Source organism: Tamandua tetradactyla, chromosome 26 (genome assembly GCF_023851605.1).
Source record: "Tamandua tetradactyla isolate mTamTet1 chromosome 26, mTamTet1.pri, whole genome shotgun sequence".
Classification (NCBI taxonomy): domain Eukaryota; kingdom Metazoa; phylum Chordata; class Mammalia; order Pilosa; family Myrmecophagidae; genus Tamandua; species Tamandua tetradactyla.
Window position 1 is genome coordinate 47,330,561 of NC_135352.1, and position 17,786 is coordinate 47,348,346.

The 17,786-nt window shown below is 47.9% G+C and overlaps 1 protein-coding gene across 6 annotated transcripts in view; it reads right to left on the bottom strand.

Moving 5' to 3' along the window:
- KLHL2 (kelch like family member 2) overlaps positions 1–17,786 on the bottom strand; it is a 107,167-nt gene that overhangs the window by 17,510 nt on the left and 71,871 nt on the right. For 4 of the 6 annotated variants that reach the window (XM_077144332.1, XM_077144336.1, XM_077144335.1 and 1 more), the window contains 4 exons: positions 13,473–13,582; positions 9,871–9,987; positions 8,382–8,597; positions 615–732 (listed from right to left, as the gene is read on the bottom strand). In XM_077144332.1, the coding sequence (XP_077000447.1) occupies positions 615–732; positions 8,382–8,597; positions 9,871–9,987; positions 13,473–13,582 (561 nt within the window). Of the gene's footprint in view, positions 1–614; positions 772–8,381; positions 8,598–9,870; positions 9,988–13,472; positions 13,583–17,786 lie in introns of all 6 variants that reach the window. The other 2 variants (XM_077144334.1, XM_077144333.1) reach the window with 2 other exon arrangements.

Genomic DNA, 17,786 nt, shown 5'->3' on the forward strand with positions numbered 1-17,786 from the left:
GTTTTTACATGGCAAAAACACCATCGTCAGAAGATAAAAGATTAATATGAATAAACGTTTATACCACATATGATAGACAGAAGGCAGCTTTCCTTAATCCATAAATTTCTCTGTCAAAACAATAAAACAACAAAATGAAAAATGAAAAAAATCAGGAACTGACAATTCAGAGAAAGGTGTTTAACTCTCTTTAGTAAATAAGCACAAATCAAAGATCTGTACCTCAAGAAAACACAAACCAAGTGAGAGTGCATCTTTCACTCCCAGACTGGCAAAGCTCAGGGCGCAAACTATAAGCTGCCACCGAGCGCAGAGGGCACGTCCGCACAGTCAGTGGGTACACTCACTTGGCTCTTAGGGTGCCCCTTAACCCAGAACTCCATCCTACTGAAAAGCATTTGCAAACATACACAATGATGCATAAGGAAATTCGTTCAGGAACTATTTATAATAGCATAAGATTAAAAACAAGTTAACAAAGGTGGTGTGGCTGGTGGAGGGTCAGGGGGTGCAGCGGTACGGCGGAGGGGCTGGGGGCCAGGGGGCCGGAGGGGTGGGGGGGCCGGGGGTTCTGGGGGGTCCGGCGGAGGGGCTGCGGGGTACTGCACGCTTACCCGCTCTACACCGCCTGGACGGCAGCTCGGCCACCTGGTGCCACCTCTCCTCCTTGAAGTCGTAGCACTCCACGCTGCGGATCGCCTTGGGGGCCTGGCCACCGACCACCACCATGAGCTGCAAGTGCGGAGGACAAGCCTGAGCGACGGCGGCACCCTGCAGACACGCGTATGCCATTCGGATGGGAAGGGCAGGTGAGCCGGACGGATGCCCAACCAACACCCAGTCAACAGCAACACAGGGGCACAGGTCAGAACTAAGATTCTATTATCCAGCACATTTAGTCAAAAATAAGGATTTCAGAAACGAAAAGTTTCTGATCCTTCAAGCAAAAGCAGGATTTAAGCCAAAAATCAGCAGGCAGTCAGCACTGGCAGGGCTGCCATGTTCTAGGAGCTGCTGTTAAGTAGCGCCTGGTGGCATGGCCAGGGAGCAGCTCTGTGCAATTAGGAGAGCAGAGAGAATAGCAAGCTACTAAGTGAAAGATGGAAGAAGGGAAAACCTACGGAAAAAAGGAGAGGTGAGTGGAGTTGACGAGAGCACAGGTTCCTCGACCTCAACTGTAAAGACACCCCTCTGATGCTCCACAAATAAAAAAGCCTGAAAGGACAGATGAGGACAGGCTGGTGCTGAGAATAGACAGGAGCTGGCATTTCACCCACCAGCTCCTTGCTAAGGCTTCCCCATGCTGGGCCGATGGGGACAGAGACCCAGGACACTGGTCTCCACCGAGGAGCTTATCGACACTGTACAGCGGCAACAAGACTCACGAAGGCATTCAACAACAGCATACAATTACATACGGCCACAGAGTTACACCACTATTAGAGACATTAGCTGCTATGGCTCATCAGAAAAGGGAATGTTGTCTTAATTGGGTGAACACCTCCAGGAGAGGATGGGACGCGATCTAGGCTAAGGAGCCCTAGAGAGGGATGTAGTGTAGGGACCAGCCTGTCTGCCTTTCCTTGAGGGCACACCGGCACCCTCCAACCACACTGAAAACACAGATACCAAATTCGTAGAACATGAATGTTAAGGTTGTCTTGTGCAGAAAAACTGTAAAGAAACTTGGGGGAAAGATGAGATGATGGCAGGAAAAGCAAATGTCAAAAAAGAAAAACAAAATCAAAATTAACAGAGCATGGGTTAATTAAACATGTAAAAAGGGTGCGACCGTGGTGGAGCAATCACTTGCCTGCGCTTAGAACTACAGAAAGACAAGACATAGAAAAACATATTCCTGAATCAGAGCAAAGCCCAAGTTTCCAAAAACAGGCCTGTTGAATAATTTAGTTACTAACTGAGAAGAAGGAATTATAAAGGTCTTAAAAAGAGACCAAACATAGACCAACCAAGCAATTCTTTCAGGTCTACAATTTTACTAGTGCCGAGTGCAGATGAATAAGACGAAGAAGTAAAGAAAAATCACAAATACCCAGCCCCACCCCACCCCAGGAAAAAGTAGGAAGGAAGCACGGCTGTAAAACCAGAGGAGGGTGCTCAGTAAGTCAGCGTTGTATTTAGGCGGTTACATTGCATCTATCCGTGTTCAAAACTTCTAAATACTGCCAGGCAAAGGTACACACTGTTGGAAGTGGTTTGGATAATGTATTTGAAGATCATTAAAAACAAAAATCTCAGAAGAGAATGTAAAATCCATAAGAAAAAACAGACTAACAAATTTCATGATTCTCACACTTTGAATCTCATGATTTCCTTGCAATAATTCCCATCTGCACTGCAAAATGAAGGTGGAAGGAAAAACAAGAGAGTAGTAATATGAGCTGCTTAAAACTCTGACAATTATTGGTGAAAGCCACCTGACCTCACCTAAGGAGCTACAGACTAACTTAAATTATTCAACAGGCCTGTTTTTGGAAACTTGGGCTTTGCTGTGATTCAGGAATATGTTTTTCTATGCCTTGTCTTTCTATAGTTCTAAGCGCAGGCAAGTGATTGCTCCACCACGGTCGCAAGGAAATCATGAGATTCAAAGTGTGAGAATCATGAAATTTGTTAGTCTGTTTTTTCTTATGGATTTTACATTCTCTTCTGAGATTTTTGTTTTTAATGATCTTCTTCAAATACATTATCCAAACCACTTCCAACAGGGTGTACCTTTGCCTGGCAGTATTTAGGAGTGCTAATGTAAAGGAAAAAATTGGGAGGGTCCTTGGCATGGAAAAGTTAAAGGTAACAAACCTGAGGGGAGAAACCGTAAGGACAAATTCAAATAACTGCCCCAATTATAAGTCAACTAAACTTTTTTCTTTTCAGTTTCTTCACCTACTAAATGTTAGTTAAAAATGGAATTCCAGGGCAGCCTAACAGTGGCTCAGTGGAAAGAATTCTCGCCTGCCGAGCTGGAGACCTGGGTTCAATTTCTGGGGCCTGCCCATGCCAAAAAAGGAAACTCCTGAAAAATCAAGTTTCAGGATGTAACAATTGGAGATTTCGATAAACTGGGTAAAACATTTGTGACATATAGGATCAGGGGTCAGCCTGGCCAGGTGATGGTGTCCTGCTGCTGTCTGCTCTGCCACCGTGAGGGCTTTGTGGGCGTAAATCCTCCGCAGCTGACTGCACTGGTGGCTGACACATCCATAGCGAGGAGAGTCTCGTGCAGTCAGCTGAAGGCTCTAAGAGGAGACGTGGTCTCAGCGGTCAGAGGGGGCGTCCACCTCCGCTCCAGTCGGGAGCCCCTCCTGGGCATCACGGAAACCTTCGCTGAGTCCCAGCTGCCGCCTGCGATGGGATCGGACTCATGCATGCCTCAGTCTCATGAGACACAATATTTCAGAGATCTCCTGTCAATTCTGCTTCTCTAGAAAATCTTGACCAATGCAATATACAAAGGTATGTAACCAGAAACATGACAGCATATGTATAAAACAGAATTCCAAAGAGAAAAAGAAGCTAATAATAAAGTATACACCATTTTTCATTATGATGTCTCAATCCAATGATGCCATATGGAATCCCAATACTATTAATCAGAATGCAAAATAAATGTTCAAGATATAGAAAGGATCATTCGTGCAGATTAGCACCAGGCCACACAGTTAGAGCCTCACTAAAAAGTAGTAAGTCACTGCCATGGCAGAAGTGTGATGGCAACTCACAATACTTTGCTCAGCACTACCACATCTTGTCGAATTCAACTCACTATGTTAACAGCAGAAATTAATCTTTCATCCATCCTAAACTACGTACTTGGAATTAATCTTGAAGATAACTGCTCTAAAATAACTAATGGTGCCGTTGAAAGAGCATCCAACACAAGCAACTTTTAATAAAAAGTGGGTGAACTTTGAGAAGGGACAGTCCAATGGGCATGCACAGTGGGAGCCCAAGGGCGGCTGCTGCCTAGCCACACAGGCGGGCACTACAGAGGGACCTGCCCACAGGGGGCCTGCTCACAGGGGGACCTTGCCCATCACAGAAAGAAGACAAAGAACTGAGGTTCAAAAGTTCAACACAGATGTATGTCAAAAGACAAAATCAATGGAGAGGACATATAGTAATAATTAATGATGAAAAATACAAGAAAACAATGGATAACAGATTAATCATTAATCCCTCATTGCCCCCTACATAAAGAGTAAAAATAAACAATAAGTAAGTAGGTAAATGAAAGCATTCTATTATGGATCGTTCACAAAATGCTGCTTAAAGCGCTGGTGTTTGAGTGCCAATCCAAGTCTGACTGAGATGCACAGTATAAACGGAAGATGGCACAATCCAACAGAGAAAGAAAAATAAAATACGTGATAGCATTTTACCAAGAACTCTTCAGAAGGTTTTCAAAAATGACACGTGTTTTCCAGAAATTAGAAGTGAATTAGTCTTCACCTGAAAGGTTTCAAGAAAGCCAAAACAGCAAAGCTACATGTGCCAGAAGATGGGCCTGAGGTAAGAGGCTATTTTACAAATCTGTAATGTCTGAAAAGTATTGAAGATAAACTATTTAGACGGAAGTTGGAAAGGCTGCCATGAAGGAGATGGTAACTTAAAATTGGCCAAGATGCCGAAAACTTTTTATTAATTTTTCTTTGTAAGAACAAAAACTGACACCAAATGATATGGACAATTATGAAGTAATGAAGGCTTACAGAGATGGCTACTTGTAAAAGCAGGTAAAAGGGCATTTGGGAGATGTAACATTTATGAAACCAGCAGACCCCAGTGGCATGCATACTAAGGTGCGAGGGAACTAGCTGGTACTTACTGAGCCACTTACAATTATTTTTGAAAAACCTTGGAGAACTGAGGAGAGATCAGAAAATTTTTAAAAGGCAAATACCAATTTTCAAAACAGGGTAGGAAGTGAATGCCTTGTAAATACCTTTTGTTAAGTGAAAATATTCTCAGTAAAATTTAGAGAAAAACATTCAAACCTCTAGGGGCCAATGCAATGATGAGGAGAGCAGAGACCTAAAAGCATTCAAACCAATGGATCCTGAATCTCCCTGGATGCTATGTGCCAGATCATCTTGGTTTTGGCTTAGATAACAAACAATCATATGGACTGAACTCTACAAACAGGAGAGTGCCCACAGGTGTATTTCTCAAGTGATGTCACTAGGAGAGCACTGAGTTCATTCTAAATTAAAACATGTACTAACGACCTAGAAAAAGGATTAAACTGCACACAGGCAAAATCTGCAGTTGGTTCTAAATTAAGAACTGTTGGTCACACTGGGAAAACAGAAAAACACTACCCCCACAGAGCTAAAGCAATTAAAAATGTAGACTCCAGAAATAAAACTTGGAAAAACATTAAATAAAAGCATTAAAGTGAAAGAATTGAAAAGATATAATTTAATGGAGAAGATAGAGAGTAATAACTAATGATGAAATACATAAGAAAACAACGGATAGCAGATTAATTTTAAGTCCATCACTGCCCCCACATACAAGAGTAAAAAATAAATTAACAAATGAATATGTACATAAACCATCTGGTATAGACCATTCTGATAGAACCACACACAGATGTGCTTAAAGATGTGCTCAAGCACCGTAAAGATGCAGACAGAGCAGAAGGAACTGCAAAGACATGCAGAAATGAGGAATTATTTTGTAAGGAAAATTAAATCTGTAAACATGAATGGCTTCAACTAAAATAAGGAAGATGGGATGTGAGTTTTTACACAGGACAACTTGAAGGCAGATGCTGTGTGTGGACACGGGAGCGCTATGCTGCGGGAGCTGCATATGCTGTAGGGGACATCAGGAGAGGGCCAGGCAGCTGCTCGCACCCTTGCTTCCTCTAGTTGGCTCTGAGAAACTGCTGGGTCCCAGTCGTCAAGTCTGACTTGCCTCCTTCTGTCAAACTAAAGCTAAGACAGCTCAAGAGGGACAAACCCAGGAGCCTAGTACCGGAATGGAGACACCATGCGGCTTCTACTGGCTCAGGGAGCCAAACCATCCCTCCCTCCAGGAAGTAAAATCAACAGGGATGAACTGAATATGCCGGGTGAGCTCTTGGGCATACTGTGGTCTCTGGGCAGGGCCACGGGACAGGAAGTGCAGGGACTGCGCAGCCACAGACAGCAAGCAGATGCCCCTGTAGGCGGTAGGCAGTGGGAAGACCCTCCTCTGGGCAGTGGGAAGACCCTCCTGTGGGCGGTGGACAGACCCTCCTGTGGATGGTGGGCGGACCCTCCTGTGGGCAGACCCTCCTGTGGGCGGTGGGCAGACCCTCCTGTGGGCGGTGGGCAGACCCTCCTGTGGATGGTGGGAGACCCCCTGTGGGCGGTGGGAGACCCTCCTGTGGGCGGTGGGCAGACCCTCCTGTGGATGGTGGGAGACCCCCTGTGGGCGGTGGGCGGACTCTCCTGTGGATGGTGGGAGACCCCCTGTGGGCGGTGGGCGGACTCTCCTGTGGATGGTGGGAGACCCTCCTGTGGGCGGTGGGCGGACCCTCCTGTGGATGGTGGGCGGACCCTCCTGTGGGCAGATCCTCCTTTGGGTGGTGGGAGATCCTCCTGTGGGCGGTGGGCAGACCCTCCTTTGGGTGGTGGGAGACCCTCCTGTGGGCAGTGGGAGACCCTCCTGTGGGCGGTGGGCAGACCCTCCTGTGGATGGTGGGAGACCCCCTGTGGGCGGTGGGCGGACTCTCCTGTGGATGGTGGGAGACCCCCTGTGGGCGGTGGGCGGACTCTCCTGTGGATGGTGGGAGACCCTCCTGTGGGCGGTGGGCGGACCCTCCTGTGGGCAGTGGGAGACCCTCCTGTGGGCGGTGGGCGGACTCTCCTGTGGATGGTGGGAGACCCTCCTGTGGGCGGTGGGCGGACCCTCCTGTGGGCAGTGGGAGACCCTCCTGTGGGTGGTGGGCGGACTCTCCTGTGGATGGTGGGAGACCCTCCTGTGGGCGGTGGGCGGACTCTCCTGTGGATGGTGGGAGACCCTCCTGTGGGCAGACCCTCCTGTGGGCAGTGGGAGACCCTCCTGTGGGCGGTGGGCGGACCCTCCTGTGGGCAGTGGGAGACCCTCCTGTGGGCGGTGGGCGGACTCTCCTGTGGATGGTGGGAGACCCTCCTGTGGGCGGTGGGAGATCCTCCTGTGGGTGGTGGGCGGACTCTCCTGTGGATGGTGGGAGACCCTCCTGTGGGCAGACCCTCCTGTGGGCAGTGGGAGACCCTCCTGTGGGCGGTGGGCAGACCCTCCTGTGGATGGTGGGAGACCCTCCTGTGGGCAGACCCTCCTGTGGGCGGTGGGAGATCCTCCTGTGGGCGGTGGGCGGACTCTCCTGTGGATGGTGGGAGACCCTCCTGTGGGCAGACCCTCCTGTGGGCGGTGGGTGGACTCTCCTGTGGGCAGTGGGAGACCCTCCTGTGGGCAGACCCTCCTGTGGGCAGTGGGAAGACCCTCCTGTGGGCGGTGGGAAGACTCTCCTGTGGGCGGTGGGCAGACCCTCCTGTGGATGGTGGGTGGACCCTCCTGTGGGCAGACCCTCCTTTGGGTGGTGGGAAACCCTCCTGTGGACAGACCCTCCTGTGGGCAGTGGGAGACCCTCCTGTGGGCGGTGGGCAGACCCTCCTGTGGATGGTGGGAGACCCTCCTGTGGGCAGACCCTCCTGTGGGCGGTGGGAGATCCTCCTGTGGGCGGTGGGCGGACTCTCCTGTGGATGGTGGGAGACCCTCCTGTGGGCAGACCCTCCTGTGGGCAGTGGGAGATCCTCCTCTGGGCGGTGGGCAGACCCTCCTGTGGATGGTGGGAGACCCTCCTGTGGGCAGACCCTCCTGTGGGCGGTGGGTGGACTCTCCTGTGGGCAGTGGGAGACCCTCCTGTGGGCAGACCCTCCTGTGGGCAGTGGGAAGACCCTCCTGTGGGCGGTGGGAAGACTCTCCTGTGGGCGGTGGGCAGACCCTCCTGTGGATGGTGGGTGGACCCTCCTGTGGGCAGACCCTCCTTTGGGTGGTGGGAAACCCTCCTGTGGACAGACCCTCCTGTGGGCGGTGGGCAGACCCTCCTGTGGGCGGTGGGCAGACCCTCCTGTGGGCGGTGGACAGACCCTCCTTTGGGCGGTGGGAGACACCATGTGGACAGACCCTCCTCTGGGCGGTGGACAGACCCTCCTTTGGGCGGTGGGAGACACCATGTGGACAGACCCTCCTGTGGGCAGTGGGCAGACCCTCCCGTGGGCGGTGGGCGGACCCTCCTGTGGACAGACCCTCCTGTGGGCGGTGGACAGACCCTCCTCTGGGCAGTGGGAGACCCTCCCGTGGGCGGTGGGCGGACCCTCCTGTGGACAGACCCTCCTGTGGGCGGTGGGAGACCCTCTTCTGGGCAGACCCTCCTGAGGGTGGTGCGCAGACCCTACTTTGGGCAGGCTGGCCGGTGTCCGCAGCCGCGTGCGCACGCTTCTCATGAGCAAGCGCTGCTCCGTGGGCAGCAGGTGGTACTTCATGGCCTCGATGAGGTAATCTTTGCAGGCGCTGCTGTTTTTGACCAGGGACTCCTCCTCCACCCTCTGCGGGAGGAACAGACACACTGTGAGGACACGCTCCGTCGGGTGGCCCCACCTCAAGGCAGACGCAAAGGAGGGACCGGAGCACTAGCCACCGGCCATCTTGGCCAGTTCACGCTAAAGGCAAGAAAGCAGAGCTTACAGATGCCACCAAGGGACAGATGGACGTAGAGACGCCCAATACCTGCAGAGAAAACACATACGGGTAACAGAGAAAAACTGTAGCGAAAAGACCGATATGCTTCCACGTCAGCCATGCAATGTGATGCACTCTGTAGACAATGCTGTATTCGTTTACTCCTATTGTAAACGTCAAGCCACACAGAAAAGCAAGAAAAAAAGATAAATATCTCAGGAGGGGTAAGCAATATTAATAAATATCCTTTTCAAACACAAGAATACAAATAAATTATCCAGAAAAGAGATTCAAAATACTTCAAAATAATATTCCTATACCATCATAAGTTTTGTCTTTGCTATGCCTGCCCTCAAAGGCAGAACAGTTCTTTGTGTTTATTTTTTTTAATGGTAGAAGACCAGTGATTACACAGATTACAGCAAACAGAGGTATCAAGAAATCCTAAAATGCTCAAATAGATCAAGTCTCTTAATAAAGAAATGGTGCTTCAGAGCGTTTCAATTATAAAAATGTTGAAATGTTCCTAATAGGATGAGAATAATAAAAGAGAAATTTGAAATTGTCCAGGGACTCCTAAAGAATTATTTATTTCTAATAACCTGATTTTCCTCAGCTTAAAAATAAAGATGAAGCACCAAATGCATACCACTGGGAAATTACAAAGTAGAATTAAACAGCATTTGGGTCAAATCACCAAATTCCATTTCTGCAGGTGAATCAGAAGAGACCACCAAAAGAGAAGCAAAAAGGAAGGTGGCAGTGAATAGAGGCAGAGACACAGTTCTCTCTATTAGTTAAATGACCGTGACAGATCTGCCTCGATAAGCTCTAACACTTGATTACCCAAATCACAAAAGGACGGCAAGCAAAGTTCTAAGGATGGGGAGTAGTCTAAGGAGGTTAGAAACCAAATAGAAGTGGTCAAAGCCTGCTGACTTCTGCAGCCCTCTGCGGACCTCTGCTCTTCTGGCCCCCCTCCATGGCTCCCTCTGTCTTCTGCTGTCCTCTGCTGACTCTGCTGTCCTCTGCTGACCTCTGGCCCCCCTCCTTGACACCCCCTGACCTCTGCAGCTCTCATCTGCACTGTGGCCCTCACCTCCTCAGGCTGGGCACAGTTGCTGGTTTGCGCATGTTTACCTGAACTAAATATTCCCGAGGAAGCAAAGGTAACCGAACGTGTTCCATCAGCCGGGCCATAAACTCTTGCCTTACATCCTTGTCATGGTTCACCCATGCTATTACAGCTTCAAATACCTTCCAGAAAATAGGGGAGAAGAAAAACAAGGAATGAGTTATATACCACGGCGTCTGGACGTTTTCATGCAACTCCCGTTGAGACCTCCAGGGTGGAACTTCTTAAACATCCCGAGTGTGCTGGGTTTACCACTTCTTCTCTCTTTTTTCCATTTGGTCTTTAGTGAGTACATCTGACATGGATGAAGCATTCTGCCAAGTACAGTAACTAGTCTTGGACTTGAGTGACAGCTGTGATAATCTGGTGACACAGGACCTCGCTGCTGAAACCTTTCCAGATTCGGTCAGTGCCACTTACCTAGATTTAAACCCCGCGTCCTTTGGAATAAGGATAGTAAAGTACCAAAGATGCTAAGGCTAAGCTGATGTTCTGTAATGAAAATCATGTCCCCTTAGAAACCAATCATTTGGGGGTGCTTTTCTTTAGGTTTAAGAACAAATACTGGTCCACACACCTATAAACCAAGAGTCTGCGGGGCAGAGTAGCTCTCCTTCACAATCACAGAACATGTTACAACGTACTGTTCTGATGTTTTTACATAAATATGGGGAATTACTACTTACAACATACACCAGTGAGAAAGCTGACAAACATGAAGAGTACATTTCACTGCATAATTTATTTCCAGACTGATGAATATACCATCTGATAACCTCAAAAGGTTGCTGAAAATGTCTGACGGTATGTAGATGATTACAGGTAGTGAAAACATAATTTTGATGTAGGAATACAGCAGGAAACTGAAAATAGTCCACATCATAATTATCATCTCTCTCAGTCCACTCACTCAACAAATACATAACTGTGCTGGGTGCTAGAGATTCAGTGCACTGACAGACCCTGCCTTGCCAATTCTGTCCCTGTTTCTCGGCTGCCGGGCCCCACACCCGCCTCACCCCCTCGGGTCCAGCCCCACTAGCGCTGGGACAGTGGCCTCCACGGATGCCCGGAATTCACACCTTTCTGTACTGAGCTGTGCCCACACCCGCGCCGGCCTGGGTAAGCGTGAAGGCAGCAGAAGCAGTGTGAGCTCCGAACTGTGTTCTAAGGCCTCAGGCTTCCCGCCCTTCGCCCCTGAAACACTCACCTGGGGGAACCATATGTCACAGGAGGAGCCTGACTTCCTTGAGGCCACCATGCAAAGAAAAACGCAGACCAGCAACAGGAGGGAAGAGAGAGAAGAGAGAGAAGGCGAGAGAGATGGAGAGAGAGATGTAGAGATGTGGACAGAGATGGACAGAGAGAGACGGAGTGAGATGGAGAGAGAGAGATGGAGAGAAAGATGGGGAAAGAGATGGAGAGAGAGAGAGAGAGAGAGATGGAGAGACATGGAGAGAGAGATGGAGTGAGACGGAGACAGAGAGATGGAGAGAAAGATGGGGAGAGAGACGGAAAGAGATGGAAAGGGAGATGGAGAGAGAGAGAGAGAGATGGAGAGAGAGATGGAGTGAGATGGAGAGAGACATGGAGAGAAAGATGGGGAGAGAAATGAAGAGAGATGGAGAGAGAGAGGAGAGACAGATAGAGAGAGATGGAGAGAGAGAGGAGAGAGATGGAGAGAGAGGTGGAGAGAGAGAGGAGAGAGAGGGGGAGAAAGATGGGGAGAGAGATGGACAGTGAGATGGAGAGATGGAGAGATAGAGGAGAGAGAGATGGAAAGAGAGGAGAGATGGAGAGAGGCAAATGGAGAGAGAGAGGAGAGAGAGAGGAGAGAGATGGGGAGAGAGATGGAGAGATGGAGAGATAGAGAGATGGAGAGAGAGACGGAGAAAGAGAGGGGAGAGAGAGACGGAGAGAGAGAGGAGAGAGCCCCCAAACAAGCCCCGGCCAAGGAGGCATGCAGTACTGAGGGGCTGTCCTGACATCGAGGACCCCAAGAGGCCACATGGAGAAGACTGAGGCCCAGAGACAAGGTTCTCAGAGCTGGCCAGGCATCTCTAGCTACTCCAGCCACCCATGGACACCCCAGGAATCGTGGGGCAGAGATGAGCTGCCCGCCTGCGTATCTGAGCCTGACCCACAGACCCGCGAGCATAACAAAAAGGCTACTCTCTCAGCCGCCTCATTGTGGGGTAACTTGTTACCCAGCAGCAGAAACCAGACACCCTCATGACAGTCCTAGGAGGCAAGTCTTACCAGGCCGTTCTCATGGGGCTTAGAAAACCTCAGACTCAGTCAGTAGGATGCCTGAGGAGGTTATTATCAGGTCATTACCAAACACTAAAATACAGTCCTCCTGAACTGATCAAATAAAACCCTTCTCCCAGCCTCTTTATATCTGCATATCTGGGCCCTGTTCGCTTCCCAAAGGCACTTCTCCTTCCTCCCCTCCATACTCCCCGGGGAAACTCATCCCATTTAACAAGACTCGGGTCATAAATCTCACCCAAGCCAAACTCCTACCCCACCCCAAGAATAGTGAAATGTTCTCTCCCCTGTGCTCCTCTGGTATCCTCTATAGTGCTCTGTAATCACTTATTTAGGCCGCTGGTTATCCGTCCAGTCTATGAGTAAAGAACTTTATTTTGTTAATCTTTTCACACCTTAGGCCCACGGCCATACCTGGCACATGCATGGCACTCAGTGTATGTCTATCAAATGTTGACAGTAAGGTTTTCCTCTTTTATATTTCTATCATGCTAAGATTAAATAGCTCACAACCACTTTTCATGTATTTTCTCATACTCTAGATATTAGAGTAAATGTGCCTTCCAACTCCTAGGGGTAAAGAATGTCCCTGAGGGGTGAGATCAGAGTTTAAATGCCAAATACACAAAGGAGAAACTCAAGTTTCCTTTCCACACAGAACGTTTTCACAAGCTTATGAGCTCTGATTCCATGTGCCACGAGCCCCACCCAAGTTCACAAAGAAACTTCTCTCCAACTGTGTGAAAGGGGCAAGTGGCTGGCAGAGGACACCCCAATGTGGGAGAAGGAAGACATAGCCAGACAAAGCAGCTGCCCAGGGGCTGGAAGGGGGCGGGGCAGGGCAAGGGTGCAGGTGGAAGGGGCAGGGAGCTAGCCTAAAGGAAGAGGAGGATGGCGGATGTGCATTCTGGGAGCAGCCAAAGCTTGCTACCTTGGGGAACTTCACCCACTCATGGCCAGGACGGTGACAGTCACTGAGATGTGAGAAATGCAGCTTTGGGATCACAATTCTCATGGGCATCTAACTGTGGCAAGAAACTGTTCCAAAAGGCAACTGTTTCAGACATTTTAATGTGCATATGCTGTTGCTGAGGCGGTTGACTGCAAACTCTAATGCCTAACGATTCAGGGACACCGACTTCCCCAGAAGTGGAGAAGCTAATTTTCACAATTAATACATCAATTAGCTGAATTTCTTAACTTCCCAATTAAAGATTTCTACTGGCTTCCACTACATATATAGGATTCCAAAGATACAAAACCATCTGAAATAACAAAAAGGAAAATATCATATCATACTGCCTTATAGTACATGGGACGAGAAAAATATACATACCTTTTCTTCTGAGGAAATGGTAAGTTTATCACTTGAGATTAAGCTGCACACTTGTTCTATGCCAAGATTAAGAAATTCCTCACTGAGTACAACATCTGCAAAATGCTGTTCTGTTTCGGAGTTAAAAGAAAATCCATTAATACCAATATTCCATTATTATGGCTTCAAAATGCTTAAAAAACAAGTGTTTACAACACTTAAGTCTAAGAATGACTGCAGATGAGAACTAAAAAGACAAACCCCAAGAAACTGAAAGACCCCGAGGAAAGGCTTATGCCGAGTGAAGTGCTCGCAGCACAGCGAAGCAGAGGCAGAGGCAGTGACCCTGGGGCCCAAACTGCCTGGGAGGAGCCACAAGCCCATGGGCATCTCCATTTGGGAAACCTTGTGCTCTCATCAGGAAGATGTGTGCATGGCGCCATATATCCGCGCTCCAGAATCCATCACATAAGGCATCGGAGGGGTTGGGAGGATGACAGAGCAAGGAAGAAAGCCACTTATCACAAGATGGAAATGTGCAATGATAACACTCATAGCAGGGACCCTATTAAAAAGTTTGTCCTAAAGTCTTCGTGTTTATCAAACCTATCTGAATGCAGTAAGACCTACATTCTAAAGCAAGGCACCCCTTAAAAGAAACTTCCACACTAAATACTTAAATGCTAGCCAATCTGAATATATGACCAGAATGAGTTCTTTAAAAAGAAACAGAATGAGTTTATGATCTAGAAAGCTCTGAATTCTATGTTAGCAGGTAACTTAGGAATCAAATTACATGATTTTATACTTTAACCCCTTTACAGAAACTAGTAACATTTGTAATTCTTAAAACACTAAAAAAAAAAAAAAAAAATACTTTCTCTGATTTCACAAATAAATCCATCCCTCCTGTGCCGGCCTGAGGCTGTTTGTTTCCCAGAAAAGCCTTGTTCTTGCTAAGCCAATCTTGTGGGGGATGTCTCCTATTTAGGGCGAGATCTTTTTGATTAAGTTGTTTCCATGGAGATGTTTCCCGCCCAATTGTGGGTGGGGCATTCTGATTGGGTGGTTTCTGTGGCGATGTGTCTCCACCATTTAAGGTGGATCTTAATCTGCTTACTGGAGTCCTTTTTGGAAACAGCTCAGAGCCAACACAGAGACATTTAGGAGACATTTAGGAGATATAGAAAGGAAACGCCCCGGGGACTTCAGTCCTGTGCCTTTCCACTGACAGAGGTAGTCCAGATGCCAGCGGCCTTTCTTGAGACAAGGAATCTTTTTCTGGACGTCTTAGTCTGGATATTTTCATGCCCTTAGAACTGTAAACTTGTAACTTAATAGGTTCTCTTTTTATAAAAGCCGACCCCTTTCTGGTATATTGCATTCCAGCAGCATTAGAAAACTAAAACACCTCCCAAGATAGGGGGGGAACCTCATTAGTAATGATTTTCAATTTTAGAAGGACTAATTTTTACAAAACACTGTTTTCTGTTAATCCAGCTCTAATCCAAAATGTGAGCTCTAAGGAAATGTGGTGACTGAGAGTCTGGGCTTGTAGTAAGCTATCCTGGCGCAACCTCAGCTCGGCCACGTGCCAGCTGCAAACCCTGGGCAAGTTAATTTCTTGAAGTCTCAGCTACCTCATCTTTAAAACGGGAGCGATAGTCTCCAAAGTTGATTCAATAATGCAGAAAGGAGAGCACTTACATATAATTGTAGTTAACACATACTTACACGATTTGCCATTTTAACCATTCTAAGGGTACAACTCAATGACATTAAGTATGCTCACAACACCATGCCACCTACCTCACCACCCTTTACCAAAATGTTCCCATCATCCCAAACATCAACTGTGCATGCAGTAGGAATTGCCCCACCCTGTACTCCAAACAGCAACTGTGCATGGAGTAGGAACTGCCCCCGTGCCCCAAACAGCAACTGTGCATGGAGTAGGAACTGCCCCGTGCCCCAAACAGCAACTGTGCATGGAGTAGGAACTGCCCCCGTGCCCCAAACAGCAACTGTGCATGCAGTAGGAACTGCCCCACCCTGTACTCCAAACAGCAACTGTGCATGCAGTAGGAACTGCCCCCGTGCCCCAAACAGCAACTCCGCGGGCAATTCCCCCTCCCCGGCCCGAGCCCCAAACAACCTCTGAGCTGCTTCAAGAAAGCAACCTCGGGGATTTCCACACAGGCGCCCGCACACACCATGTGTGCAGCCCCTGTTTTATTTCTTTGAGGAAAGTAGCCAACAGCCTGGCCCTCGGGGGACCCCCAGGAAGGAGATTTGCTCCCGAGGAAACATCTGGGCCTTAAGCAAAAAGAAATACCTCACCCAAGGTGACAGCTGTGAGCATTAGACAGGCTGACAGCTCAGAAAGTACCTGCAGCTACGTATGGACTGAGAAGGACTCAATAATTTAGCTCTTTAAGGAGGATGATCCCTAAAACCTAAACTGAGAACTTGTTAGGAAAATTAGTTTCATAATTGACCATATTCTAAGAATATTATTTTAAAAAAAAAGCTTTCCTAAGGTGAAATAAAAGATTCAATTTAAACAGGTGTTTCAACATACTGTAAAAGGGAATATTTGGTTTCCCTTTCAGCAATACTTGAAAAATCAAATGTGCATTTACATAAACCTCATGTATAATTATTTACTTCATAAATAATTATTTACTCTCAGAATGACTTTTAAAATAATAAGAGGACTAGGGTAATTACAAAATGGTTGGATTTACAAAAAAACAACTGACATAATTTTGGAGCCTAAATTTTTTGGTCAAGGAAGGTACTGCACTGAACAAATGCAAAAAATGAAAGTAAAATAATGCTAAAAAGTAAAATGTAACTAGAAAACCACTAACCACTGTATATGGCAAAAAAGAGCGCTTTGGGCATCTTCCTGCATGAACTCCTTCCGTCTCTCCATTTTGCTTAAGATATAAATGTTTCACTATGAAGAACAAATATTTGTTATTATTATACTGGATTATTTACTTAGAAAGTTTGTTGCAAGTAGTTATCAAAAGGCCAAAGACATAAAAATAGCCTCTGTTACATAAAGTTGGCCCTTGTAACAGAATTTGTTTAAAAAGTATTAGTATGAAATACATGGATGAAATAAAATGATGACAGAATTTACTTCAAAATGCTATAAGAGAATGCAAACATTTGTCCAGCTAAAGGCATGCCTGTGCTTGCCCACAGTGCTGCATGTGTGTCGGACTCCGATGATGCACCAGGACAGCAGAGGCAGAGGATGCAGAGGCAGAGGCGGGACTGGCAGTCGAGATGGCAGGTGCCGGAAGACGGCCCCTGCTCCGGCAGCCCGTCCCGGGCTGCAGACCTGTGTGGGGGGCTCTGATGTGGCTATTTCAATGTAGGTGCGGCCTGCCCCGTGCAACGTGGGCCTCACTCCTGTTACTAGGGTCTTTTGTAACAGGATAACGTGTCAGTGAAATTAAGATTTCCATTACACTATGGGAGCCACATGTGAACAGCTCTTGCTTTATTTCTTTCTACTTTGCTCGTTCTTTCCCCCTTTCTCCCTCTTAAGTGTTAGTAAACATCTAGCACTTTGGAGAATTCTAGCAGCCCAAGAAAGGTATTATACTAAATAGCAACTGCTTCGTGCAGAAACACTACGAAAGAATACACAAGCTTCCTTGTTGTTTTTCTAATAGAAAGCACTGATAACAGCTGGAACCAGCAGTTACTGAATCTGGATTTAGGGGTAATTTCTATTTAGCAGAAGAACAGAACTGGCAGCACTGGAATTTTTCAATGAATTCAAATTTGCCCTCTACTTAAAATGCCTCATTCCCCCAGGGGATTACAGTATGGCACTCCCCAACACGCCGAGGGACTACGCACCCAAGTTCAATCTAACTCAGCTCTCCAAGGGCAGATCACAAGTGCATAGTGCACCAGTTTATAAAGGGGAGCCGGGCCAGGAGGCCACCACACGGTCTCAAGTTCAGGTTTACTGGACGACTGTGTCTCTCGGACATACTGCAAGTTTTCTTAGCAACCACAAGGACCTGTTGTCCCACGCTTTCTTCAGTAAATTCCATGCAGGTCCTGGGGCTGTTTCTCCCCCGGCAGCTGGCCCCTGTGCACACAGGCGCGGCCAGGTCCAAGCACAGCACGCAGGGCTGGTTCCCCCGGGAGCTGGGGCCGCAGGGCTCCGGTACCGAAGGCCGGGGAAAAGCAGCTAGTGCATATGGGGGACCTGCGGCGAGAGCTTCTGCTGGGACAGCTCCTACTGGGGGCACAGGAGCAGGGAGATGGTGGAGCAGGTCTCACTGGGTTTATCTTGCTGGAAGA